We start from the raw sequence: 27,106 nt of genomic DNA, 5'->3' as shown, positions 1-27,106 counted from the left end.
ATTATTAACTGCAATCACCATGCTGTCCATTGTATCTTTTTTCAAAATTCTTAAGGTAGTACCATATAGGACATTGCTTTTAGATAATTCTTCTTTGCTTATATGAGCATTTAACACTATAAATTTTCCCATGAAAGTACTGTTTTAACTTCATTCCCCAAATTTTAATATAGTAAAATTATTATTGCTTTAAATATTTTATAGTTTTCCTTGTGACTTTTAATCATCCCTGTTTTTGCTGTTATTGTTGAAGAAAAAGTAAACCATGTGCCCTACTTCTGAACCAACAATTTGGTAGTTAAATTTATTAACACCATGGTCAGGTTTAGCATAGATTTATAATTATATCATATGGATGGAAGAATATAGGAAAGACTAGATTATATGCAAATCTAGTATTTCCTACATTAAAGATAATTTGATTTTTTGTTCCGTTTCTTAGGCTACTTTTATGAACTTACACTAAGGCAAATTTTAAAAATCTAGAAAACAATACAGAATGATTTCGTGAATATAAATTTTAAATCAAAGAAATTCTTTATTGAAAGATAAAATATCCCTATGGATTCAAAACAAGAACTATTCTGGGTTCATATAGGAGGTATTAGGAATGGTAGAAATAATGAATAACGCTGTTCCTTTAAATGTTTTATTAACCCTCACCATCCTCAACTTGGACTCTTTAATATCAACAACTTCCGAAGTTACTACTTTCTTCTTTCCTTCTTCTTGTATTTCTTTACTTTTTATGTGTAGGGAAAAATAGAGTATGAGAAAATTATAGTTTGACATCCAAACTCTTTCACAATCTGGTCAGACACACCTCTTCAATTTTAATATGCCTTCATAATTTCTCTGTTCCACCCATTCCCCTCCATCTACCTCTTCTCCCATTCGCTTGGATGTTACTACCCCTTCTCTTATACCCTATTTCTATTATGGAGCTATGATATTGTGAGATTCTTTCTATATCTATATCTATCTAAATCTGTATCTATATCTATATCTATATATCTATATCTATATCTATATCTAATCTATATCTGTATCTATATTTCTGGTTCCTGAGGCAGAGCTACTAAAATCAGTAGTGCTAGGAGACCCTTTTGTTCGAATATTTGACCTTTGACTCTGGTTGCTGACACAGAAGCCCTAAGATATTTGTAATTCCCTAAGTGATAGAAACATTGGATACACAGTTCCTAAATCCCTTGGAATTTCCTGGGTGATAGGAATATCTTTTTTTTCTAATGAGCTGATGCCTCAACTACTGGATAGCCTCAGGATGGGGGCTGGTTGCCAGGGGAACCAATCACGTGACTAGAGGGTTGGAACATCAAGCCTCATCTTCTCACCATCCCCATTTCAGGGGAAGGGAGAGGGTCTGAAGGTTGAGTCGATCACCAACAACCAATTACTTAGTCAATCATACCTACATAATGGAGCCTCCATGAAAGGCCGAAAGGACAGGATTGGGAGGGCTTTCAGGTGGCTGAACGCATGGAAGTGTCTTGAGGGTGGCACATGCAGAGGGCATGGAAGCTCCATGCCCCTTCCCACATGCCTTGTCCTATGCGCCTCTTCCATCTGTCTGTTCATCTGCATCTTTTGTAATATCCTTTATAATAAATGAAAAAACATAAGTAAATGTTTCCCTGAGTTTTGTAAGCCTCTCTAGCAAGTTAATTGAATTCAAGGATGGAGTCCTGAGAGCCCTGATTTATAGCCAGTTGTTCAGAGGCAGAGGTCACAGCCTAGGACTTGCAATTGGCATCTGAAATAGGGGCATGCTTGTAAGACTGAGCCCTTACCTTGTGGAGTCTGCACTAACTTTGTTTAGTATCAGAATTTGGTTAAATTATGTGACACCCAGTTTGTATCCACTGGAGAATTGGTTGCTGGTGTGGTGAAATACCTACACATTTTGGTGACCAGAGGTGAGGTATTTTGTGTTATATGTAGTGTGTGAGAGTAGTAAAAAACAGTTTATCTTGCTTTTCTCTCAAGGGCCCTTAATGATTATTTCATTGTCTTGATTCTTTTACTTCTTCAACTCCTTTTCTCAGTTATTATCTCCATTATTAACTTTAAATAACATATTATGTAACATATACTTTTAAAATATATTAAAGAACTATTATTTAATTTTTTAAAATATTTTGCCCCAATCTTCCTTACACTCTCAGTATCTGGCACAATTAGATGTTTAATAAATATTTTATCCAGTTATAGATGATGGCAAGAGTGATGGATTACAAATAATCATTGACAGATTATAATTCATATATCACTTGTTTTGCTTCTTTTCTTTTACAGGTACATTTAGAGAAGAACAGAAATGTACATACCAATTTCTGATGCAAGGATTCATCTGCAAACAGACTGACCAAGTGGTCCTAATTCTTGATAGCACTGATGCCATTTGGGCAATTCAGAAGTTATATCCAGTTGTATCTGTGACTAGTGGTTTTGTTGATGTCTTTAGCAGTGTAAATGCCAATATTCCCTGCTCTACTTCTGGGTCAGTGTCTACTTTCTATTCTATCTTACCCACCAGGCAAATCACCAAAGTCTGCTTCATGGATCAAACTCCTCAAGTTTTGCGCTTTTTTCTATTGGGGAACAAAAGTACCTCCAAGCTTCTCTTGGCTGTATTCTACCATGAGCTCCAGAGCCCCCACGTCTTCTTAGGGGAAAGTTTTATTCCACCCACTCTGGTTCAGTCAGCTTCCTTATTGCTGAATGAATCTATTGGTGCCAACTATTTCAACATCATGGATAACCTCTTGTATGTTGTCCTACAAGGAGAGGAGCCCATTGAAGTACGCTCAGGTGTTTCCATTCACTTGGCCCTCACTGTGATGGTTTCAGTCTTAGAAAAAGGCTGGGAAATAGTAATACTCGAAAGACTAACTAACTTCTTACAGATTGGCCAAAACCAAATCAGGTTTATTCACGAGATGCCTGGCCATGAAGAGACCTTAAAGGCCATTGCTGACAGTAGAGCAAAAAGAAAGCGCAATTGCCCTACTGTGACTTGCGCTAGTCATTATAGAAGAGTTGGTCAACGTAGGCCTCTCATGATGGAAATGAACTCACATAGGGCTTCACCCCCAATGACTGTGGAAACTATCTCAAAAGTGATTGTCATTGAAATTGGTGATTCCCCAACAGTAAGGAGCACTGGAATGATTTCATCCTTATCAAGTAACAAATTACAGAATTTGGCTCATCAAGTCATCACTGCTCAACAGACTGGGGTACTAGAGAATGTTCTGAATATGACTATCGGGGCCTTACTAGTTACTCAGTCAAAGGGAGTCATTGGCTATGGGTAAGTACTAATTATATTCACACCCAAATGAGGGCTGATTTTTTAGGTCCATATTGACATGTGTTGCAAATGTCAATCTACTTACACTGAATCACATAACTCATCTGCTTTTTAAGATAAGAATAAAAATTCAAAGAGTCATTTAAAGACTTAAATTCTTAGTTTTTAGATTCTATATTAAATTCATGTTTTTCATGATTATTCTATTTCCAAGGTGGTAGAAAACATTATATTTTGATTCCTTAAGGTGAAAAGCATGGAGGAAGAGATATTTTTGAAGCAACTTGTTTTTAGTTCATTTGATTGTTTATTTATTTATTTAATGAATTTAAGCAATGGGCTAGGTTCTAGGGTTGGTAAAGTGAAATAGATGTTATTCTGTTGCTACTGCTATATCATTTTATTTGTGATAGTGCTAATAAGCTATTAGTATTTAATGGGTAGTGACTACTTCTATACAACCATCTCCAGTGAATGTGGAATTTGGTAGAACTTAAATAAAAAGCAAAACTAAAAAGAAAACCACGTCCTCACACTTGGAGAAATATTCAGCTAATACATTGATTGTCTTTTTGTACACAGAGCAACATATCCAAGTGAAAGTTTAGCTAGTGTTTTTGTGTTTATAATAGAGATGGATGTTCCTCTTTCCTGTTATACATTGATATATAAAGAAGTTGAGAAAAAATGCAAGCAAATTTTTCTGGATCTGGTTGATTTAAGGCCTTTGGGAATTGTTAACTTAAAATTAAAAGGTACTCATAGCTTATTATTATTCAAAATTTATTCAGTTTTGGATATTTTTGTCAACTACCAAACCTTCACCATGTTAGTGACATTATTATAATATTGTGTATGGTGGTATGAGAATTAGAATGCTTAAAGAAATGATGCTGATGCATCTTAGCTTATATTTAAATATCTTTCCTTTTGCCCAATTTTATTTAGATCCCACTGAGTTCTTGTAAGTATATTATAAGTATACATACATGAATAATTTTTGTCTAGAGAGAAAGAGAGTCAGTTTATTGCTTAATTTTATTTAGATTTTACAGTACTGAGCTTTCTAATAGGTCGTAATTCCAAAATGACTGATTTTATATTATATATAAAAGACGACTCAGTTAATATTGTGCTTTTAACTAGAAACAGAGAAAAGTCAATGAGTAGAAGCAATAGAGGTACATCAGAAGAAAACCAGCAGAGAGTGGATCCAGCACAAGTTTAGATATATACACACATATATGTGGGGCATGCCATTCTATCATGAGGAAGTGAAACAGCTTCAGAGAAAAGATCACTTTTATTTATCACCCACCATTTGTCATAGCCATCATGTTTTTTTACTTTTGACTCAGTTATTTCTGATTTAATAAGAAACAGTTCAAAGTGTATAATATAGCATTGATTTTGTGTTGGAATGTGTTCTATCCGCCTATCTCTCTCTCTTTTTCTTTAGCATTTTAAAAGACATTTTCTAGACATAAGGCAAAGAGTAAATCTTCTGAAGATAAAGAAGGGCTGCTTCTTAAGTATGTCTGAACAAATTTCTCCCAAATGAGAAATGCCATATCCTATGGCATTCAATGAGAATTAGCAAGGTTTCTCATGTTTTCCAGTGTTGCACAGTATGATAAAAAACCAAACCAAAACGAAACAAAACCCTAAAGCCCGACACAGTCTCCAGAGCCAGCCTTGTTTCTTTCAGCTTTGATCACAGTCAGTTGGGTCTTCCATTGAACTCACTGGAGAGCCATTGACGAGCCCATGAACTGATCTTAAGCCAGCAGAAATGAGTCTAGGAATGCAGTTCTTTCTTTTTTTATTATTATTATTATAGTTTAAGTTTTTTCATGGAAAAGTACCAAGGATGTTCTCCAGTGGTTTGCTCTCGTTAATTTAATGAGCTTATATGCATTTCAACAAATTCAGGCCATACTGGACACATTTTTCTTTTTTTTTTTTTTTCTTTTCTTTTTTTTTTATTATACTTTAAGTTTTAGGGTACATGTGCACATTGTGCAGGTTAGTTACATATGTATACATGTGCCATGCTGGTGCGCTGCACCCACTAACTCGTCATCTAGCATTAGGTATATCTCCCAATGCTATCCCTCCTCCCTCCCCCCACCCCACCACAGTCCCCAGAGTGTGATATTCCCCTTCCTGTGGACACATTTTTCTAAGAGAGTACTAGCTACTTTCAAAAGCTACCAACTTTGGGCCAGGCATGATGGCTCACACCTGTAATCTCAGCACTTTGGGAGGTGGAGGTAGGTGGATAGCTTGAGCGCAGGAGTTTGAGACCAGCCTAGGCAACATGGTGAAACCCCGTCTCTACAAAAACACAAAAATTAGCTGGATGTGATGGTGCATGCCTGTAGTCCAAGCTACTTGGAAGGCTGAGGTGGGAGGATTGTTTTAGCCTGGGAGAGAGAGGTTGCAATGAGCTGAGATTGTGCCACTGCACACCAGCCTGGGTGACAGAGCCAGATACTGTCTTAAAAAAAAAAAAAAGAAAGAAAGAAAAGCTACAAGCTACCAACTCTGTTTTGTGGGAAGAAACGGAATAGCCATCTACTTTTAAAGTAAATAATACACAGTGAACTAGCCTCTTCTGGTCTTTCTCTAGAGGCATCTGGATTCAAGCATCCTCTGCTTAGCTAAGTTTCCATCACCATGTTTTCCAACTTCCAAAACTTTGTTGATCTCTGTTGTCATTTGTTGTCTTCTTGCATGTGGCATGGTGGTTTGCTGCACCTATCAACCTGCCATCTAGGTTTTCAGCCCCACATGCGTTAGGTATTTGTCCTAATGCTCTCCCTTCCCTTGCTCCCCACCCGTCAACAGGCCCCAGTGTGTGATGTTCCCCTCACTGTGTCCATGTATTGTCATTATTCAACTCCCACTTATGAGTGAGAACATGCGGTGTTTGGTTTTCTGTTCCTGTGTTAGTTTGCTGAGAATGATGGCTTCCAGCTTTGTCCTTGTCTCTGCAAAGGACATGAACTGATTCTTTTTTATGACTGCATAGCATTCCATGGTGTATATGTGCCACATTTCTTTATCCAGTCTATCATTGATGGGCATTTGGGCTGGTTCCAAGTCTTTGCTATTGTGAATAGTGCTGCAATAAACATATGTGTCCATGTTTCTTTATAGTAGAATGATTTATAAATAATCCTTTGGGTACATCCCCAGTAGTGGGATTGCTGAGTCAAATGGTATTTCTTGTTCTAGATCCTTGAGGAATCGCCACACTCTCTTCCACAATGGTTGAACTAATTTACACTCCCACCAACAGTGTAAAAGTGTTCCTATTTCTCCACAGGCTCACCAGCATCTGCTATTTCCTGACTTTTTAATAATTGCCTTTCTGACTGGCATGAGATAGTATCTCATTGTGGTTTTGCAGGGACCTCAATTCTGTAGTCATAGGAAATGCATTCTTCCAACAACCTGTTTGGAAGTGAACTCTTCAGTAAACCCAGCCAAGCCTGTCTGGACTCCTGGCCCACTCCCTGGAGATAACACATTTGTGTTACTGTAAGCCACTGACTGTGGTAATTTGTTATACAGCAATAGAAAGTAATATGCCATATCACATAAAGCTCTTTGTTTGTGACATTGCCATGAATTTTGGGCCATGAAAACAGTTACTGTGAGGGTGAGCATGACACTGTGGGAGTGTGTGTCTGGGTGTGTGCAATGTGTATATACTTATCATATTAGTAGCTTTTTAAGTTCCCCCATTCTGCATAAGGAGCACCCTATCAGGCTTTGGAATAGAGAATAAAACCAGGAAAGCCAATCAATTATACAAGTCTTTTGGCATTCAGTCACCTTTAACATTTTCTCTTCTGCATCTTCTCCTCTTTATGTATCCTGGGCACCTGCTTTCTAGAAGAGAGCTGTTTGGAGCATGAAAGAGTAGAATCTTTCTATCAGCAAGGAAGTATGTTCTTTTCCAGACCGGCAGAATGTTCATCCTAGAAGAGATTCCTATATTGCCAGCTTGTCTCTTTTCTTCCCTATGACAAAAATCACAACTTTGCCATTAAAGAGTGTTTTTACATCATTTCTTCTTTTCACTACAGTACAAATTCACTACTTTGTTTAATTGGGTCGATGGCAAAATTATTGTAATCTTATTTCATATGTGTGGCTTTGTGGGAAAGTGAGATGTTCTACGTAAGCAAGCTTTCCATACAATTAAAAATTGTTCCATTAATAACAAGCATTTTAAAAAGTCTTCAACTCTTAAACGTTAAAAAAAGACAAAGATTGCATAATACCCAGGCTTATTCAATGGGAAATAATGTAGACTGTTCACATTTGTTACGACGATTCGTGGTCATCATTAAATCTATCATTTACTTCACAATCCTGTTTTTGCTGTGATGCCCTTGGGTACTATTTTTCTTATACTGAATGGTGCCAGACCACTAAATCTTTAGTTCTTGTCCTGCGGTTTGTATTTTTTCTGCTATTTTGCTGTGAAAAGGATGCTAATTGTAATCTATTGTATTTGTTTTTGCTATTTTGCTGTGAAAAGGATGCTAATTGTAATCTATTGTTGCTGTTGACATATCCACATCCAGAAAAGTTCTAATTCCAAAATCAGACGACACTAACTTAAAATCAATTAATTTAAGAATTATTTGTACACATAGTGAACTCATAGGTAAATATAATAGACTCTTGAAAGCTTACATGCCAATGTTTTTTATTCCCCAGTGTTAACCGAACAGCTATTATGTTCAAAATATCATATGGTCCCTATAAGAATCTAGAGATTTGAAAATTAATGGATATGAAAAACAACATTTATTCAACTATTTAATGAGAAGATGTTATACAAAAATCTCATTCCATATCTATTACAAATAAATAATTAATTCTCTATGAAGCTGCTTAGCCATTAATCCAGTTTTTTGTAACATTAACTTGAGTATAAAATGTTAATCTTTATAAAATTTATTAGGTGGTCAAGGTTTCGACTTATGATTATATTCTCAAGTGTGCCTAAGCACATTGTAAATCACAATAAATTATCATTCAATATATCACATACAGTGAAAGGTAGCCTGTTTTACTTTTCTACTATTCTAAAACTCCTGTGCAACCAATATCTTGAATTAAATCTCTTCCATTAGAAAGACCTTGAGTGATTTCTGTTTTCCTGTACAGACTTATGACTGCTACAGCTCCCCAGGCTAAACAGGAAAATTTGATTATTTTGCGTATGGTCTTTAAAAATGCGGAGTTTTCATTCTCCTAGATAAAATACTCATGCTAGATTTATTATAAAATATTGTTTTAAATGATTTACCAATTAAAATACTTAGGTTTTTGTCCCCTGATTTTTGCTTATAATTGATTTTACTTATCTTTCATTGTCCTTGTGCCCTGTTAAACCCATCTAGGCTTACTTAACAGCTAGTCAACTCCTAAGAGGTGTAGTTGTCCGCTGAATTGTTGGAAGATGTACCGTGTTTATTCTGTGTCTTTATATACTTCTGATCCACTGCAAGTTATACCTAAGGTTACTGGAATCTCATTTTTAAATGAATAATTCCATGGAATCACAAGAGTTTAATCAGGAGTATCACAGAATAGAAGTAAGCACACTGCTTGAGGAGTGCCCCAGAATGTGAAGTTGAAGGCAAAGATGAGTGGTAGTTTTTCAGAGGCAATTAGTGACCTAAGAACAGAGGGGATGCATAGTAGGTACTGATTTGGCAAGTGTTACTATAGCAACATGTACTGGGTGCTTACAACATGCCAGGCTTGGAACTACTAGACCACAGTGCCAGAAAAAAACCGTCAGATCATAAGACATTTCTTCCTTCTTAGGAATTGGCTATTTGCTAAGAAAGCCTAGATAGGCTTAACAGGGAGCATTAGGACCATGAAAGGTGAGAAAATTATATCTATCAACTCAGAAGGATAACCAGAAAAGTCATTCTTGTCATACAAAGTATACAGAAGGTTATTCTTGAGGGGGAGAGATCACAGTGTTCTATATCTTTGCATATCTCACAGTGCCTTGAACAACGTTTGTACATAGTAGAAGGGTTAACATATATTTGTTAACTATATAGAAATATGTTGATATTAGATTTGCGTTTTCCCTATGTATAAAAATAATATATATAATTTAGAATTCTTTAGAATTGACTAAAGAATTTACTTTTTTCTTTCAGGGTACAAAATTGTCCAAAATCGTTTTATATTTCAAGTCCCCTTGTGGCACATATAGAATATTTGGCCTTATCTAGCCTATTTAAAACAAGAGAGATAAAAAATGCTCAGGACATCATGAAGCATTCAATCAAAACATGAGGCTTTTTATAGGACCTCGGCTTAGTAGCTTTGAGAAGAAGGTTGAAGAGAGAGTATCTCTGATTTCCACCCCAACTTCACCTCACCCCACCACAGTAGGTCTTGTTGAGAGCCAGTTTTCACTAATAAAACTTACTTGCTTTCTGAGTTTTCCATGCAAATAGAAATAATTCCATCTTCTACAGGGTAAACATTTCAGATCTGGTGGAATCGAAAAGCAAGAATAATGACATGAATAGGAGTGATCTCTTAATTGGGAAATTTCTGTATTTTCTTGACTTTTCTCCTATAGCCTGCATTTAAGCATTGCAGAAAAAAAAATCTCTCACATATCTAACTGGGTATTGGAAGCTATTAAATAATGGTAAAAACTGGGATGAATGGAGGGAACTTTTCTCCCCCATTTTTTAAAGTTTGGCTGTAGGTCCTTCTGCCTGCAGGCTACAGTCACATTAGCAGTTGGAAATTGGATAACGACAGCACAATGACAAATCCAGGTTGCTTGCAATAAGTTGCTAATCCCTTTGCTTTAATATTGGAGCAGCATGTAATGATGTTTGGACATCACTCCAGTTTACTGACGACCCCACTGGGGCCAGCAATAGAACCTTACAACTGTCTAACAAGGCATCAGGTGACTCCCGTCGTCACAGCAACGGACACTGGAATCTAATCTTCCCTCCATCCCTTCTAGCACCCAATAACGCCTAGATTATATAAGTGGCCCATCATTGCTTGGTAACTTGAATCAATTAACGTTAATTCGCACAATGCTATGATGTATTGTGATCACTTTCATTTCAGGGAAGGGGGAGAAATTGCTATAAGTCACCTAAAATGAGGTTGTCTGTGGTGCTGAGGTATTAATTGGGTGTCCATATTAAATGCAAAAGGAGCCCATCGTGAAAGGAAAGTGGATGAGTGACTCTCTTGGCTGCTATTGACCTATCAGAAGAAGACAGTGCCCTTTTCCTTTGCTTTTATCTATTACAGTTTTCCCTATTGCGTGTCAAGTTGATGTATTATAAAAAATTCATTTGGTGACCTTTCACCCCCTTAGCAGATTAAACAATTTCACTTCGATGGCATCATTAACAGGACCCTGCATTTAATGATGATTTCTCTAAAAGGCCACGGAGATTCGATTTTAAGCTAACAGATTTATTGCACTATTATAACATATCGTAAAAAACAGTACCACCTACGGTCAGGTTTTAGGATAGAAACTGCTTAAGAGTTTATGTGGAGCTTAAAGTGGTATTACCTTGGGATATGCTGCAGCAGCAAGTCTGTGACCTCCAGTGAGATGCTGTTTACATTTAACAAGAGATGTTTGCTCACAATAAACTTTAAAGTGTGTCAGGAATGGGCCTTTTAGCGGGTGTTCAGGCAGTTGGTTTCCCTCTCTTCGTCTCAAGACGTCAATGTACTTATGTGAAATTCTTTGATGGGGTCTTTCAGTCTCTTTAACCCAGACTGCTTGCCTGCATCCTAGCCCCTATCAGAAAGAATTTAAGGAAAAGGTTAGGGGAGAAATAGGATCTGATAACAACATTAGAATTTTCTAATAACCTGGAACCCACAGAAGGATAGAATTAATAGCATGGATTTAAAAAATCTGGTTTAAATTGCTCCCTTTAAAAAAGGAAAGAAGCCCTAGCCACTCAGGCTAAACAAACTAAGAAATGATGATGGGGCTAGTGTGTGTTGAATTCCCAGGGAGTGATTCCAGCCAAAAAGCCAGGGTCTTAGCTGGTAGATGACTAAAGAGCTTCTTAGGACCACATGTTTGCACTCTGCCCGCATTTCCTAGGATTCCCAGGGGAGAAGAAAATTGCTTCCTATGGAAACTTCATATTTAGTGATCCATTGTATTTGCTCTTCCACTATTTCCTCTTTCAGAACAAATCTTCACTTTTTCCTGACATGCACCCTCCATATTAAATAAATACTTTATCCTTTCCTCCTCATGTGGGGAAGGGGAGGTGGTTAGGAAATAAAATAGTTGACTTACATTTAGTGGGAGAAAGCAAAGTAGGCTACTTTAAAAATAAATAAATAAATAAATACCTCAGGAGACCTGGCCTAGGCTATTGAGGATAACTCACCAAGGGTTGCTCTATGTCAGGGTCCCATATATATGTGATGTCCAGGTGTCTGCATTTAGTTGCCAAACATCTGTTGCATGTCTATGATATGTAATTCACAATAGGCTTAATGGGACAATAGGTATATAATTTTATTTTAATGAAGCAGGCTCTGTCATCAAAAATACCGAAACTCTGAGTGAAATATGTTTTACACTGTCATGAATTATGTAACTATTTTCTATGTATTCCATTTTGTTGCTAAGTCATGTCAGCACTTAACATGTTCAAAGGAACTAAGAAGTAATATAGGTCATTGGTTAACCACTCTAGATCTTGGTCAACACTTACTATTTGTAGGACCTTTGGCAAGTTATTTAAGCCTTTTTGGACCTCAGTTTCTTCATATATAAATAAGAGTACCTACCACATAGTGTCATTTTAAAGATGCAATGAATTTATATATGAACACTTTATCATGGAACTTGGTATATAGTACGTGATCAGTAAATATCAATTCTAAATATTATTCTCCTCAGATGCTTCATGCAACTGAAGTAAATTAATTCATTAATGCTATTAATAGTTATTGAGTCCATTTAGTACAAACACACTTGGAAAATATAAATATGGCTTGTTGTGAAGATTAAATGAGCTATTCTGTGTAAAACAGTGGTGTACTGGAGTTTGCTGTTGGGCATCTCTTCACAGCTCTGCTCAGTGATATTATCTTGTCATCTCAGAATTAGCTATGGTGGTAGTATTTATATCACAGAATTGGAACACATCCACAAATCAGGGCATTATTTGGAAAGCTGATTTAATAGCTTACTATTGGACGTGTCCATGTCCTGTCATTTTAGTCTGAGGCTTTTATTATTATTATCTATATTAGTCTGAGGCTAATTTTCACTGAGGCTTTTATTTTTTGGCTGATTTTAATAAATGATGATAAAAATATACGCTCATAATTTGTGATTTTCCCTACCCCCTAGTCCATTTTCATTATAGCTAAGAAAACATATCAAATACATACACAATTAACCTTTGCTATAAAGCCATGTTCACTACACAATGTATTATTTTCTAGAAACACAGGCAAATGCAAATATTTTCACTGGTAATAATGGATTGTGGAAAATTGCTACCATAGGGATATGTGTAATCCTAAGGATGTATTTTGTTTGTTTTTATATCTGTCAGAAATACAAGCAGTTTTAAAACTGGGAACTTGATATATATTCGGCCCTATGCACTTTCCATCCTAGTTCAGCCTTCAGATGGAGAAGTGGGAAATGAGCTTCCAGTGCAGCCACAACTGGTATTTTTGGATGAGCAGGTAACTTTTCACAGGTAACAAATCTGTCTTTAGAGCTAAGTAGCATGTAGCATTCAGCCTATCTTTTAGAGTGTGTCATCATTGATACACATTTACAGAGTGCCCACTGGGTGCAATTTGTTGCACTTAGAGCTTCTCACTACTTTCACATTTTCCTTCCACTTCACAGCCTGCCTGCCTTCTATTTTCTCTGAACATTCAGAATTTGATCAAGGGTAAAAATAAAATTCTGATACTTTTCCTCCCCAACCAAATTCTTGAAGTAGATCTGTCACATCTTCTCTGAAATCTAGCCTTCACAAAGAAGTAGATCTATATCTGAAGAAGTTTTTCACATGCTAATGAAGGAACTTATGACATTATAGATACATTACAGTTTTATGTTTTTTAAAATAATCTCTCTTATATGTGATTAGGTAAAACAAGAAGTTTCTGTGCTTAATTCTAATTTCAGGCTTTGTGTCCTGATTCTATTTTATCTTTTCAGTATTTACAAAATTCACAGTGAACTATGATTGTTGAATTGGCTTTCTCCTGTTTATAAATGCATCCCCTGACATGTTTGCAGAGAGAAATCTGTGGCACTGAGGTCCACACTTGGAAACCTGTCAACTTTGATGTGGTCTGGCACTCACCCAGCTCTCTCCTGTTTTCTTCTCTTTACCTTTCCTTTCTTAAGAATCTTCAGCACATAGTACCATTCTTTTCTATAAACATAGTTTTCCTTTCCTCTCCTCACTGCCCTGCCCCAACTTGTCTTGCAATAATTTCCTCACTCTTCTTACAATAAGTTAATTCTGATATATTCTTAACATGAGAAAGACATTTATTTATCACTTTCTTTCCTTTATTTCTACTGAATATATGCTTTATAAAAGCAAATATCTGATCCATCTTTTCTAACTTCACAAAATTCTCTTCTGAATCCAACTTTTTCTTCCTCCCTCCTCCTATTCCCATTTCTAGAATCGAAGAGTAGAGTCCCTGGGACCTCCTTCAGAGCCATGGACAATTTCAGCTTCCCTGGAAGGAGCATCAGACTCAGTGCTAAAAGGTAGGTAAAGTATCTGTAAATTTCAGATATCTGTTACCACTTTATCTGCACAGAAAATGTTTGCACCCATTAGGAATTCATAGCAAAATTGGTAATACTGAATTTCTTCAGTAATTTGGGAGGAAACTCCTTCATCCCTAATCTACAGTGTCAGTGTCTGTGAAAAGGAAGATTAGGCTGGCAGCAAATCCTAAAGTCACCACTTTTTCTCTCCCCTTTCACAATAAAGCAACGTTTCCAACTTATCCGTATCCTTAAGGTAGTGTAAGGAAAAGTGCCTGGCATCTTTTGGTGAGCATCAAATCCTAGGTTTTCTACAGTCCACTCAGTGCCCCCACGACACACCCTTGTTTGGTATAGTATCATGGACTGGGCCAGGGAGCAATTTACCAAGTACAATATGATTTCTATGGGGAAATAGAAAGACTTGCTCTCAGTGGTATGAAGAATAAATGTGATGATAAGTGCAAAAGCACCTGACCCATAGCAGCCCTTAGCTAGTTTTTCTCCTTATCTTTGTCTACCCTCTTTTGTCTTCCTGTTCTATCCCAGCACCACTGCCAGCTCCACTTACTTTCCTTGAAGCTCATTTATATGAAAATCTATTTAAAATGCAGATTTCTACTAGGCCCAAGATAGTTTGGCAACATATTCTGCAGAAGGACCCAATAATGTGCATTTTAGGGCCTGGTCTAGAGAGAAACAAGCAGGTGTAACATGATTTTTATGGGAAAAATAGTTTCTGAGTTCTAAATTCCTATTTAACCCTCTCACACACAAAACCGTTGAAATACAACCTACTCAAAGAGACACATATTAATTTATTACGAAATTGTTCAATCATTGTATTTTTATGTTGTAAAACAGTACAATATATTATCCACAGAAAATATGTTAAGGAGAATGTGTTTGAGAAACAGAATTAAGGCAAAGGAGCCTCATAACTAAGGGAGATCAAGGGAAGAGGAAAAGTGAGACAGGTGCTGGAGCCAGACAGTCAACAGAGGACTCTGGGGACCATGGTGGGGAGTTTGGGCTGCACTCTCAGTGAGATGCAGAGCCATTGGAGGGTTTTAAGCAGGCCAGTTCCAAGGTCTGACTCGCATGTTTAGAGGACCACTCTGCTCTATGGAGGGTGGATTGGAGAATGGCAAGAGTGAACCTCCTGAGCCAGTTGGAAAGTGATTGCAAAAGGCCAGGCAAGAGATGGTGGAGATCACAACTGGATTGATTCAGAATGTCTTTTAGAAGTTGAATCAGCAGAATCTACTAGGAGTAAAGAAAACAAGTACTTAAGGACACCTTATAGGTTTTGATCTTGTTATATTGGGTTGATATTGGTGTTATTTACTGAAATGGGGAAGACTGGATTGGGAGCAAAAAGCAAGAGTTTTTATGATGAGAAACATGAAAAGGTAAGTACAACCTGGTTGCTGGGCCAAGTTAAGACATAGGCCCTTTTGATTTCAGTTTTAAGGCAGTAAGAGCAAGAGGTTGTGTTTTACAATTAATACAGTTTGTGTTCTGGGTGTCACGAGAGTTTTTTCTTCTTACCTGCCTCCCTCCAACATAACCCATAAATTATTAATCATGCTTCCTACCAGGAGCCTTCTCCCTATTGTGTGCAGTCAATCTCCCAACACCTAGATCTTGCCTGACAGCCTCAAACTCTTCATGCATAGGGGTTTCCTCTCTGCACAAGGGGCCTCACAATTATCACAGCACCTTGAAATTCTTCCTCTGCTTATGGGTAGGATTGTGTATTTCCTTCTCATCGGAGGGAGTCCCAATCATGCACAATATCACAGTCCAATTCTGGGCTTCACCTTGAGGTGAAGAGAAATTCATTTTATGTCAACCTGATATAACCTAGAATAGAAGTGTTCGATGGAACATTTAAAAATCATCTCCTATATTTGGATAGGGAGCTGGAGATTACAACAGTCTGAAAAAGTGAATCTGTTAAATTTCTTTCATCTCTCCCACTAGTTTCAATGAGAAAATTTAAAAAGTGTCCCAAGAATTCAAATGGATTAAAAATGATTTTTAAGGTAGATGGAAAATATCCTCAGAAAGGAAAGCATTCACTCCCTTCCCCACAACTTCTATGTCAGACAGTTTTCAAAAATCCTTGCAGGGTCCCAATAAAAGAATAGAGCCAGTGGGTTTATCTTGACTCCCTGAATTCAGAATTGTTGAATAATTCTGACCAAGAGCTAGGACTCAAGCAAATCTCTGCACTAAATATTGTGTTGCTATTTTAGATGAGAAATAATTTATAAATTCTTTGTGATTTCAAATGTGATTTGAAAATAATGTTTTCAGGCTGGGAACGGCGGTTCGTGCCTGTAATCCAGCACTTTGGGAGGCTAAGGTGGCTGGATCACTTGAGGTCAGGCATTTGAGACCAGCCTGGCCAACATGGTGAAACGCCATCTCTACTGAAAATGCAAAAATTAGCCAGGCATGGTGGGCATGCGCCTGTAATCCCAGCTACTTGGGAAGTGGAGGCACGAGAATCACTTGAACCCAGGAGGCAGAGGTTGCGGTGAGCCAAGATGGCGCCACTGCACTCTAGCCTGGGTGACAGAGCAAGACTCTATCTCAAGAAAAAAAGAAAAAAGAAAAAAGAAAATAATGTTTTCAAAATATGCATACTATACAAAGAGATATATATCAGTACTGGTAAAAATTTTTTAAAAAAGAAAATAAAGTTTATTTGTTTTAAGCACAATTATCTATTATTACCTTATATTTGTATATTATAATAGGGGAATAAGTAGGAAATCTTGTTAACTTTTGCAAATTCTTCTTTCTAGAAGTGTGATTTCAAGCACTGGCTTTTAATGCAGTTAGTATTGTAATTATAGTGAAGCATTCTTTGAGATTAGCCAGTAACATATTGAAAGGAAGTTTCATACCAATAAATCACTGAAAATTATAAATTGATATGGTGTATATGTACCTTTTTATAATTGGCCAAATATCCCCATTCTTATGCAAATTTGAGGATGTGTTTACCACTCTTTAAAAATTCGGTTTATTGGCTGGGCTCGGTGACACATGCCTGTAATCCCAGCACTTTGGGAGGCCAAGGCGGGCAGATCACAAGGTCAAGAGATCAAGACCATCCTGGCCAACATGGTAAAACCCCGTCTCTACTAAAAATACGAAAATTAGCTAGGCATGATGGCATGCACCTGTAGTCCCAGCTACTCAGGAGGCTGAGGCAGGAGAATTGCTTGAACCCGGGAGGTGGAGGTTGCAGTGAGCCAAGATCGCCCACTGCATTCCAGCCTCGTGACAGAGTGAGACTCCAGCTCAAAACAAAACAAAACAAAACAAAATCAGCTTATCCAATTTCCTGTGCACCTCATGAATCAGGTAAGGCATTTCTGTTGGTTTTGTGTTGTCCAAAATGTTTTTTTCAGGCTTAGAAATGACTCATGTGCCAGCTCAAACATCAGCCTACCTGTAAAATCACTGACTTCCAAGAATAGGCCATGATTTTACAGTTATTTCTTGCTCCACTCTGGCTATGAGTCTAAGCTCATTCAGATGGTTCCCATAAAATATATGGAATGTTCAAATGGATAGCCATAAGTCAATCATAGATGTGCCTCGTCTTCTAGTTGCGTTTATTATTGGCCTAAAACCGTTCCTATCATATAGTGCACATTGCCTACCATTTCTGATGACATTGTTCCTTAATTTTTTGTTATTTGTCTCTTAAGAAACATATAAAATTGTTGTAATAAAGTCTCCAAGTTAATGAATAATCATTTGATGTTGTTTTCAATGAATTAATCTCAGATCTCAGTTTTTTTTAATGTCACCATTTAATTTAGCTTATACATTTTGTTTCTGGCAAAGCTACACCTCATCGATTCCAGAAAATGAAATTATCCCCTTCTAAAAATTCTCTTAAGGAGGCGATTGACATCTCGTGATTTAACAGTTCATAGCTTCAAAACCCTTACTTTTTAAAGCTTGCTTCGTCTTATTGTTTTATTAGAACAATAAATTTTCCCACTCTCTTTTCAATTTGACTTTCTACTATTTTGACCTGTAATTTTTTTACCCCATCTACTTACTTATTAAGACGCCAAATGTTTTCCAGTGAGAACACATGGACACAGGGAACAACACACACTGGGGCCTGTCAGAGATTGGGGGGAGGACTAAGGGGGAAGGAGAGCATCAGGATGAATAGCTAATGCATGTGGGGCTTAATACCTAGGTGATGAGTTGATAGGTGCAGCAAACCACCACGGCGCATGTTTGCCTATGTAACAAACCTGCATGTTCTGTACGTGTATCCTGGAATTTAAAATAAAATAAAATAATTAAAACAAACAAAAAACAAAACAAAACAACAAGACTCTAAATGTTTTCAGCATGTCCACAAAAATAATTTTCTACCAAACTTTGAGGTCTTGCTCTCCTCAGTACCCTCTCCACGTTCTCTTTATACAATCCAAATTTAAAGGCCCAGGTAATGTTGCATATTTTGTCAGAATCTCCCCATAGACTCTCCAGACTTTCCCTTCTACTTACACAATCTATCTTTTGTTCAATTTGTTGAAAGTAACACCTGTGTGGGTAACTCATATTGTTGCTCCTGGTCATTTTTTTTTTATTTTTTTAATGTGGGCAGTTCAGTTAGAAGCTTCTTGGGTTTAAAATCCCAAGGAATGAGGACAGACCAGAATGGTCCTTGTACAGATTTGTAGACACAAGGCATGTCATTAAGAAAGTAAGAAAATGAAGTGAATTTATCCAAGGTTGCCCACTGTGGAGATGAAATATTCAGAATTGCATTTAGAACTGCCTGTTTTGATGCTGTCATTCTGTCCATTTTTCAGTGCCATTTTGCTACTGTTGGTGTTTTGGTATAGAAAGTGCTTAGGATATGTAACAGTCACTCACCTTCTGATCTTAATACAGCAGCATAAAAATATTAATTTTTAACTTTTTTAATGTTCTGGTAATATTTACAACAGATACTCTCACATGACTACTGGAACTCACCTCCCCATTGTCTACTCCATGTGTTACCCATATTCTATTCCTTACCCATACTCCAAACCACACCCATACTCATGCCTTACATTGCTCCTCCATACCTTATCCATACCTAAGACCCTACTTATACTCCATACCCTATGTATAGTCCATACCTTACTTTTTTTTGAGGCAGAGTCTGGCTCTGTTACCCAGGCTGGAATGCAGTGGCACGATCTTGTCTCACTGCAACCTCTGCCTCCCGGGTTCAAGTGATTCTCCTGTCTTAGCCTCCTGAGTAGCTGGGATTACAGGTGCCCACCACCACGCCTGGCTAATTTTTCTATTTTTAGTAAAGACGGGGTTTTGCCATGTTGGCCAAGCTGGTCTCGAAATCCTGACCTCAGGTGATCCTCCCGTATTGGCCTCCAAAAGTGTCGGGATTACAGGCGTGAGCCACCGTGCCCGGCCCATCCCTTACTTACACCCCTTACCTTGCCATACTTCATACATTACCATGTCCAGTACCTTACTCATATTCTATGCCTTAGCCATATTCCATAACTTACACATACTCCATGCCTTATTCACACTCCATACTTTACCCATAGTCTGTACCTTACTCATATTCCATACTTTACACATTCTCCAGACCCTTACTCACACTTCATTTCTAACCCATAGTCCATATCTTACTTACTTATATTCTGTACCTTGCCACACTTTGCACATTATTTATACCCAGTACCTTACTTATGCTCCATGCCTTACCTATTCCCCATACCTTCTCCTATATCATACCTTACTGAGACTTTATATTTTACTTTGTCCTGACACTTATTGCACCTCATCTTTCATTATTTTTCTTTCAGTAACCTTAAGGATGTCATGCCCGGCCAGCTTAGAATCATGTTGTGGCCATGAAAAGTGAATGAGGCATGAAACCATTTACTCTTTATTTATTTATCTATTTATTTATTTATTTATTATTATACTTTAAGTTCTGGGATACATGTGCAGAACATGCAGGTTTGTTACATAGGTATACATGTGCCATGGTGGTTTGCTGCACCCATCAACCCGTCATCTACATTAGTTATTTCTCCTAATGCTATCTCTCCCCTTGCTCCCCACTCCCTGACAGGCCCTAGTGTGTGATGTTCCCCTCCCTGTGCCCATATGTTCTCACTGTTCAACTCCCACTTCTCCCATGTGAGAACATGCTATGTTTGGTTTTCTGTTCCTGTGTTAGTTTGCTGAGAATGATGGTTTCCAGCTTCATCCATGTCCCTCCAAAGGACATCAACTAATTCTTTTTTATGGCTGCATAGTATTCCATAGTGTATATGTGCCACATTTTCTTTATCCAGTCTATCATTGATGGGCATTTGTGTTGATTCCAAGTCTTTGCTATTGTGAGTGTGCTGCAATAAACATACATGTGCATGTGTCTTTATAGTAGCATGATTTATAATCCTTTGGATATATACCCAGTAATGGGATTGCTGGGTCAAATGGTATTTCTGGTTCAAGATCCTTGAGGAATCACCACACTGTCTTCCACAATGGTTGAACTAATTTACACTCCCACCAACAGTGTAAAAGGATTACTATTTCTCTACATATGTTGTTTCCTGACTTTTTAATGATTGCCATTCTAACTGGTGTGAGATAAGATACCATTTACTCTTTTATTCTACGGACACCAAGCTACACTCAAGCCAACTAGCTCACTTGAATCAGTATTGTCACTATTACCTTTTTTAAGAGATCCAATGGGAATGTGTGAGGACTAGTTTGAGGGTGTCTCATATACACACATTTTTTATGTGAGTGAGTCATGAAGTAGGGAAGAAATCACATGTAGTTTTCTGTTTTTAGCATACCCATGTCATCAAAATACCCTATTTTATATGATTGAAAGTTTTTCTTGAAGCCATCATGAAATACTACTTTTTCACTTCAGAAAGAATGCACCAAAAGCATTTGGGATGGATTATCTAACTTACTATAAGTATCTCCTGGAGAAAAACAAAATAACAACAACAAAACCATATCTATATATCTCCTCTAAATCTTTTGTTCTGCAATTTAACTTCATATTCTTTTTTCTTTAGTAGATCCTCCTCAGTGAAAAGGCAGTTACAACCTATTATCATAAAAAGTGAATTTATATACTAAAGGACAATTATTTACAGGTCTTCAATATCCTTTGACATTTATGGATCATAGTTGCACAAAAAAGTCCTTAATACTTTTAAAGATAACATCTCAACATTAACAATATAACAGTTTGCTAGTATGCATACCTAGGAGTGAGTGGGATAGCTGTGGGGATAATTTGGGCTGCAAAGGTATTTTAGAAACTATCTATCCTGCAGAAACCCATTCAGGTATCATTCCCTGGTAGTTGTGTAATCAATTCAAAAGTTGCTCGAGCCCAGCACCCCACCCCATCCCAAGTCCCCCAGCCAGTATACTGTTTATACCAGCTTGATCAGGGAGCCTGTCAATTGCATTTGTATATGTCATCATAGCTATTCTGAAGATATGATGAACCCTGGAGTAATGTACTGTACTTGGCAGCAACTGCCTCAGCTTTTGGGCACATATGCTTCAAATCTGAGAATATCATATATATATATGGGAATCTTTGTAGAGATCTCTAAGGCAAGCTGGTATTTAACGCAAAAGCAAACCCATTTAGAACTAAAGCACTTTCCATTAGGCAATTTGGCGGCTGTTCTACGAGGCCAACTCACTGTGCTCTACGGACACATTTCGATTAAATGCTGCTTTGTATTCTTCCAAAGATGGGAACAATAAAGACGTTTGTCAAAGGAAAAACTGCAGCAAATGATTTCATGTTGAACATCTGTACTCTGCAGTTCATTGTTTGCAAGAGTTTATTGACCATAATTTTGATGCATATAGGTTTTAAAGAGTATAAACTGCATTTATCTTGGGCGCCTATCATTTATTTGAGTCTTGGCTTATTTATTTTCATTTTACTGGGCATTTTATTTATTTTAGAACTCAGAAGAGATGAAGCAAAAGATCTTTCTCAAAAAAGAAGTTTTAGTTAGCTCTGCAAAATTGATGAAGAAAGACAGTGTTTTCACAAAAAGATTAAGCAATTGAATTGAAAAATGTAACACTAAGCATATTGTATCTTTATGACACATTTCAGCCTTAGAGATCTCAAACCAACCTATAAACTTTCAGACCACTTTCATAACCCTTTGTCCACCATGCCAATCATATTGACATTTCCAGAGTAAAGTCTAGCAGCTGTTAATTAGGAAAATAATTTAGGGATGGTGGAGTCAAAAGACGATTAATGGTATTGTGAATGTGATACTGAGTTAAGCTGCCTTTTTTCACGTTATAAATGGATGATCTACTGTTAGAAGATGCTAGGTTTTTTGTTTTTTTTTTTTTTTTCATTTTAGTTAAGGAAGCCAAGGCTCAGGCAATTCAAGTTGCTAAATCAGTGTAGCTCTATCAGTCATTATTTGGTAGATTGCCATGGTCCTGATCTCTTGGCCTAATTCTGGTACCGCATAAACTATAGATAAATTGGATAGAAGAAAGACAGACTGTAGAAACTGACCACCTAGAAAGATAATAGAATTTCTTTCTTTATATATTATACATTTAATAATAATATAGCCAATATATTGTAGTGGTTAAGAATGCAGACTGAAATCAGGCAGATTTGGGCTGTAACCCCAGTACCACATAATTTAATCTTTCATGAGCCTATTTCATAATTGCTAGAATATAGATAATAGCGTATTTTATAGGGTTGTTGTGTAGTTTGTAGGCAATCGTGTATATATAGAACAGTGTCTGGCATAGTGGAGCTTTCAATATATGTTAACTGTTATTATTCTGTCTTGGATCATTTGGTTCTAAGTCTTGACTAAGAAGAACCTGATGGATTAGGTAACCTCTTTGAGTTTAAAAAATTGTCCTTTATTGTCCAAATGTCTGCCTTCACAGAAGACATGAAGACATTGTTCGAGATTAGATAATAAACAGCTAATTTTTGTTTTGTACTTTTTTGTAGGGTGCACCCAGGCAGAAACTCAAGATGGTTATGTTAGCTTCTACAACTTGGCAGTCTTGATCTCTGGGTCAAACTGGCACTTTATTTTTACTGTCACTTCTCCTCCAGGTAATTTTATACAGTGTGCTTTTATTCTGTGTGTTTTTTTTTTTTTTGAGAAGATAATCCTTTCTCCCTTATAATGGGAATAGCTACTATCATGAATAAGAAGTCATCATAGTTTAGAAAATAAATTCACTTGACTGTATCATTAAGCTTGAGAAGAAAGAGCACATGTAGAAATGGAAACCTCAGGTTACTCCTGGTGAGCAAGAAACCAAATGTACATTTCCTTCTCAACATTGACGTTTACTTTCAGTGTTCTACTTGTTTTTTTCTTTAATTTACTTACCTGACATTTGGTTAGATATTAATAGGAGAATGTTAACTTATAAGAGAGTCATAGGATGTTGAAATTTTAACTTTGGGTCCTGTCCTCCCCAACCCCCTGACAAATGGGGACAATACCCATCAACATCCTGGCACTTCAGAATAAGGGGTATGTAAATTGCATATCTGATCCAGTTCTTTTTGACAAAACATGTAAAAAAAACACCCTCTGGCATATTAAATGTGACTCTCATGAAAATATATAATGATCATTTGTCAACATGTTATTTAACTCACTAATGAGGAAATCAGAAGATAAGAAAACTAATTAAAAGAGCATTTGGGAGATAGTGATCGTATAGCCAGAGAAGAAATGTTGAAATAAGTTTGCAATGGATACAGGGCAATAAAAGCAAAATTTTGATAGTCCAGTGTTTACAGATATCATTTGCATCCTTAACTGTATAAAAATTGTTTCAGCATGTCAATCTTCTACAAATAAACATGTCTGGGTCCTAATAAATAAATAATAAATATAAGTGAAACAAATATATGTTTGAGAGAACTTAATAAACTTTCAGCGGGCCTTTTGAAAATGTTCCAGTATGACACTGGTAAGATCTGTAATCATAATCATTTTTCCTTTAATTCCAAGTTTTGGATTTTTTTTTGTTTTTTTGAGATGGAATCTCACTCTGTCACCTGGGCTGGAGTGCAGTGGCACAATCTCGGCTCACTGCAACCTCCACCTCCCAGGTTCAAGCAATTCTTCTGCCTCAGCCTCCTGAGTCACTGGGATTACAGGCATGCGCCACCAAGCCTGGCTAATTTTTGTATTTTTAGTAGAAATGAGGTTTCACCATGTTGGCCAGGCTGGTCTTGAATTTCTGACCTCGTGATTCACCTGCCTCAGCCTCCCTAAGTGCTGGGATTACAGGCATCAGTCACCACGCCCAGCCTGGACTTTTTTTTTTTTTTTTTTTTTTTTAGCAAAAAGACTATCTTCTGAGATCAGATAGTATTATTCCTCCCTGGCTATATGATCATTATCTCTTAAATGCTATTTAAACCAGTTTCGTGTTCTTCCTGGTTTCTTCATTAATGAGATAAATAACCTGTTGACAAGTGCTCATTATGTTTTCATGAGAGTCACATTTATACTTCAGAGGATGATTGCTTAAATGCTTGTTAAAAGAGCAATTTACACACACTTTATGTGTCAAAGTGTCCTAACATAAGTACAGGTTCATAACAAACGTGTAGTGTCCTTGACCGTGGGATTCCCAATTCCCAGGGATTGTGCTGTAAGCTTGAGTTTTTGAATGGATATGTCTTAAAGGGTAAGACAGGCAGGAATGCATATTTTGTTCCAGATTTGTCTGACATTTAAAAGGCCTTTGTCCTTTAATTACCTCAGTAATTAATTAAGACTAACCAAATATGTTATCAAGTTTATTTTAAGGAATAGTTTGTAAAACCAAATGCGAAATGTATTGTAGACAGAAACTTCTTGGTAACTCCTGTGATTTTGAACTGGTCTTGGTGTTCACACTTAGTAGACTACTGCTTTATTGTAGTTTCTACTTACAGCCTGTAAAAAGAACTAACTGAAGAATCATTTGGAAAGTTTTCCCTTAGTGTTTTTCACTAAATTATTCCTCATAATTTTCAAGATCAAGTCTATTAGGTGAGACTCTTTCAGAATGAGATTTATAAAAGTTTAAATTTGGAGAGAATAGATGGAGGATAAAAAGAAAGGAAAAATATTAAATATCTGCACTTCTGTGACCCCTTGTTGACATCACACTGAGTAACGGTACACGTCCAGAGAGTAACTCCTTGTTTCCAAGTATATCAATTTGAAGTGCTAGAATGTTTGGGAAAGCAGCGTATATTCACACATTTTCGCCAAACAATGAAATTTCTTATTTCTAATAGGCTTCAAAATAATAGGTCTGATAAGCATTGTTTTATGTTATTGTTGTTTCTTTTGTTGTTTTGTGTGTGTGTGTGTGTTTGTTGTTGTTGTTGTTATTTTTAGAGAGGGTCTCAATCTGTCACCCAACACCTAGGCTGGAGTGCAGTGGCTCAATCATGGCTTATTGCAGTCTCAACCTCCCAGGCTCAAGCAATCCTCCTACCTCAGCCTCCAAAGTAGCTGGGACTACAGACGTGTGTGCCACCACACCCAGTTGGTTTATTTTATTTTATTTTTTGGTAGAGATGGGATCTTACTATGCTGCCCAGGCTGGTCTTAAATGCCTGGGCTCATGCTGGCATTATAGGCATGAGTCCCCGTGCCTGGTCTGTTGTTTCATTCATTCATGAATCAAGCAGAGAATTTGCAATCATTTCCACTATTTTCCCTCATCTCTCCAATATCTTAGAGAGAAAAACAAATTATTATTCCTATTTTAGAAATACAGAAAATAGATCTGCCCAAGTATTTATGGAATCCTCTTAGGTCTGACATATTATCAAATCCAGCTCATTTATCACTTCTCAACTTCCTGAGACACTGTCAAGAGATAAGGGTTTCTGTAAGTTTGTAGTACTGACTTCGTAGCTAGCCTTTCCACATTCACTATCATTACCATGGTGTAGGCTGTGGCTTTTATGACCATTTCTTGGTGCCGTGGGGTTCTCAGGAGGCCCTCAGGGGCTGCTGCTGAGAAGAGATTAATGTAACCAGGTATCACCCACAAATCCGCACCTCCCCACCCTTCACCACAAATACAGTTAGCCAGAGAAACTCTACCTGTGGTTGCCAATTCCTTGGTTGGAATATTCTCCCTCCAGAAAGTCACGTGGCTCACTCAGCTCATTCAGATTTCTTCTCAAATATCTCCTCCTCAAGGAGGCCTCTTTTGGATCACTCAGTCTATACCATCCCCAATCCTCCCCACACCTCCAGCCACTGTGTCTTATAAACTCACTTTAGTTTTCTTTATGCACTTATCACTCCCTGGCTTTATAGTATCTACGTATTTATTTGTTTGTCTACTGTCCTCCATTGAGACCAAAGTTCCAAAGGGACAGAGATTCTGCTTAGTTTGACATTATATCCCAAGGGTGTAGAAAAGCCTGGTGCATCATAGCTACAAATAAATATTTGTTTATGAATAAGTGAATATATTGAGATTATTTTTAAGATTGCAGTTTTAAAAAATGTTCTGCTGCTAAGATAATTGAGAGCCAGTGGTCTCCACCCTTGGATTTAGATAATTTCGCCTGGTCACCCTGACTTTAGCTTCTCTGTCATTTTTGTGTTCTATACAAAAACGGACTGACTATATTTTATGTGGCTCATGTCACTTCTCAGTTTAGAATCTCCCCCTAGGCTGGGCGGGGTGGCTCATGGCTGTAATTCTGGCACACTCTGGGAGGCTGAGGCTGAAGGATCGCTTGAGACCAGGAGTTGAAGACTAGCCTGGAAAACATAGCAATACCCCATCTCTACAATACATTAACAAAAAATTAGCCAGGTATGGTGGCACATGGT

At 37.2% G+C, this 27,106-nt stretch overlaps 1 protein-coding gene across 6 annotated transcripts in view; it reads left to right on the top strand.

The window, feature by feature from the left end:
- The window catches only part of PKHD1 (PKHD1 ciliary IPT domain containing fibrocystin/polyductin), a 484,536-nt gene that overhangs the window by 435,622 nt on the left and 21,808 nt on the right, over positions 1 to 27,106 (top strand). For all 6 annotated transcript variants that reach the window (XM_518534.6, XM_016955664.3, XM_009451446.4 and 3 more), the window contains 4 exons: positions 2,317 to 3,334; positions 12,970 to 13,105; positions 14,072 to 14,159; positions 23,236 to 23,343. In XM_518534.6, coding sequence (XP_518534.5) covers positions 2,317 to 3,334; positions 12,970 to 13,105; positions 14,072 to 14,159; positions 23,236 to 23,343 — 1,350 coding nt within the window. The remainder of the gene's footprint in view (positions 1 to 2,316; positions 3,335 to 12,969; positions 13,106 to 14,071; positions 14,160 to 23,235; positions 23,344 to 27,106) is intronic.

This window comes from Pan troglodytes, chromosome 5, assembly GCF_028858775.2.
Source record: "Pan troglodytes isolate AG18354 chromosome 5, NHGRI_mPanTro3-v2.0_pri, whole genome shotgun sequence".
Taxonomy (NCBI): Eukaryota; Metazoa; Chordata; class Mammalia; order Primates; family Hominidae; genus Pan; species Pan troglodytes.
Note: the sequence above shows the minus strand (reverse complement) of the source record. Positions and strands in the feature narration are given on the sequence as shown.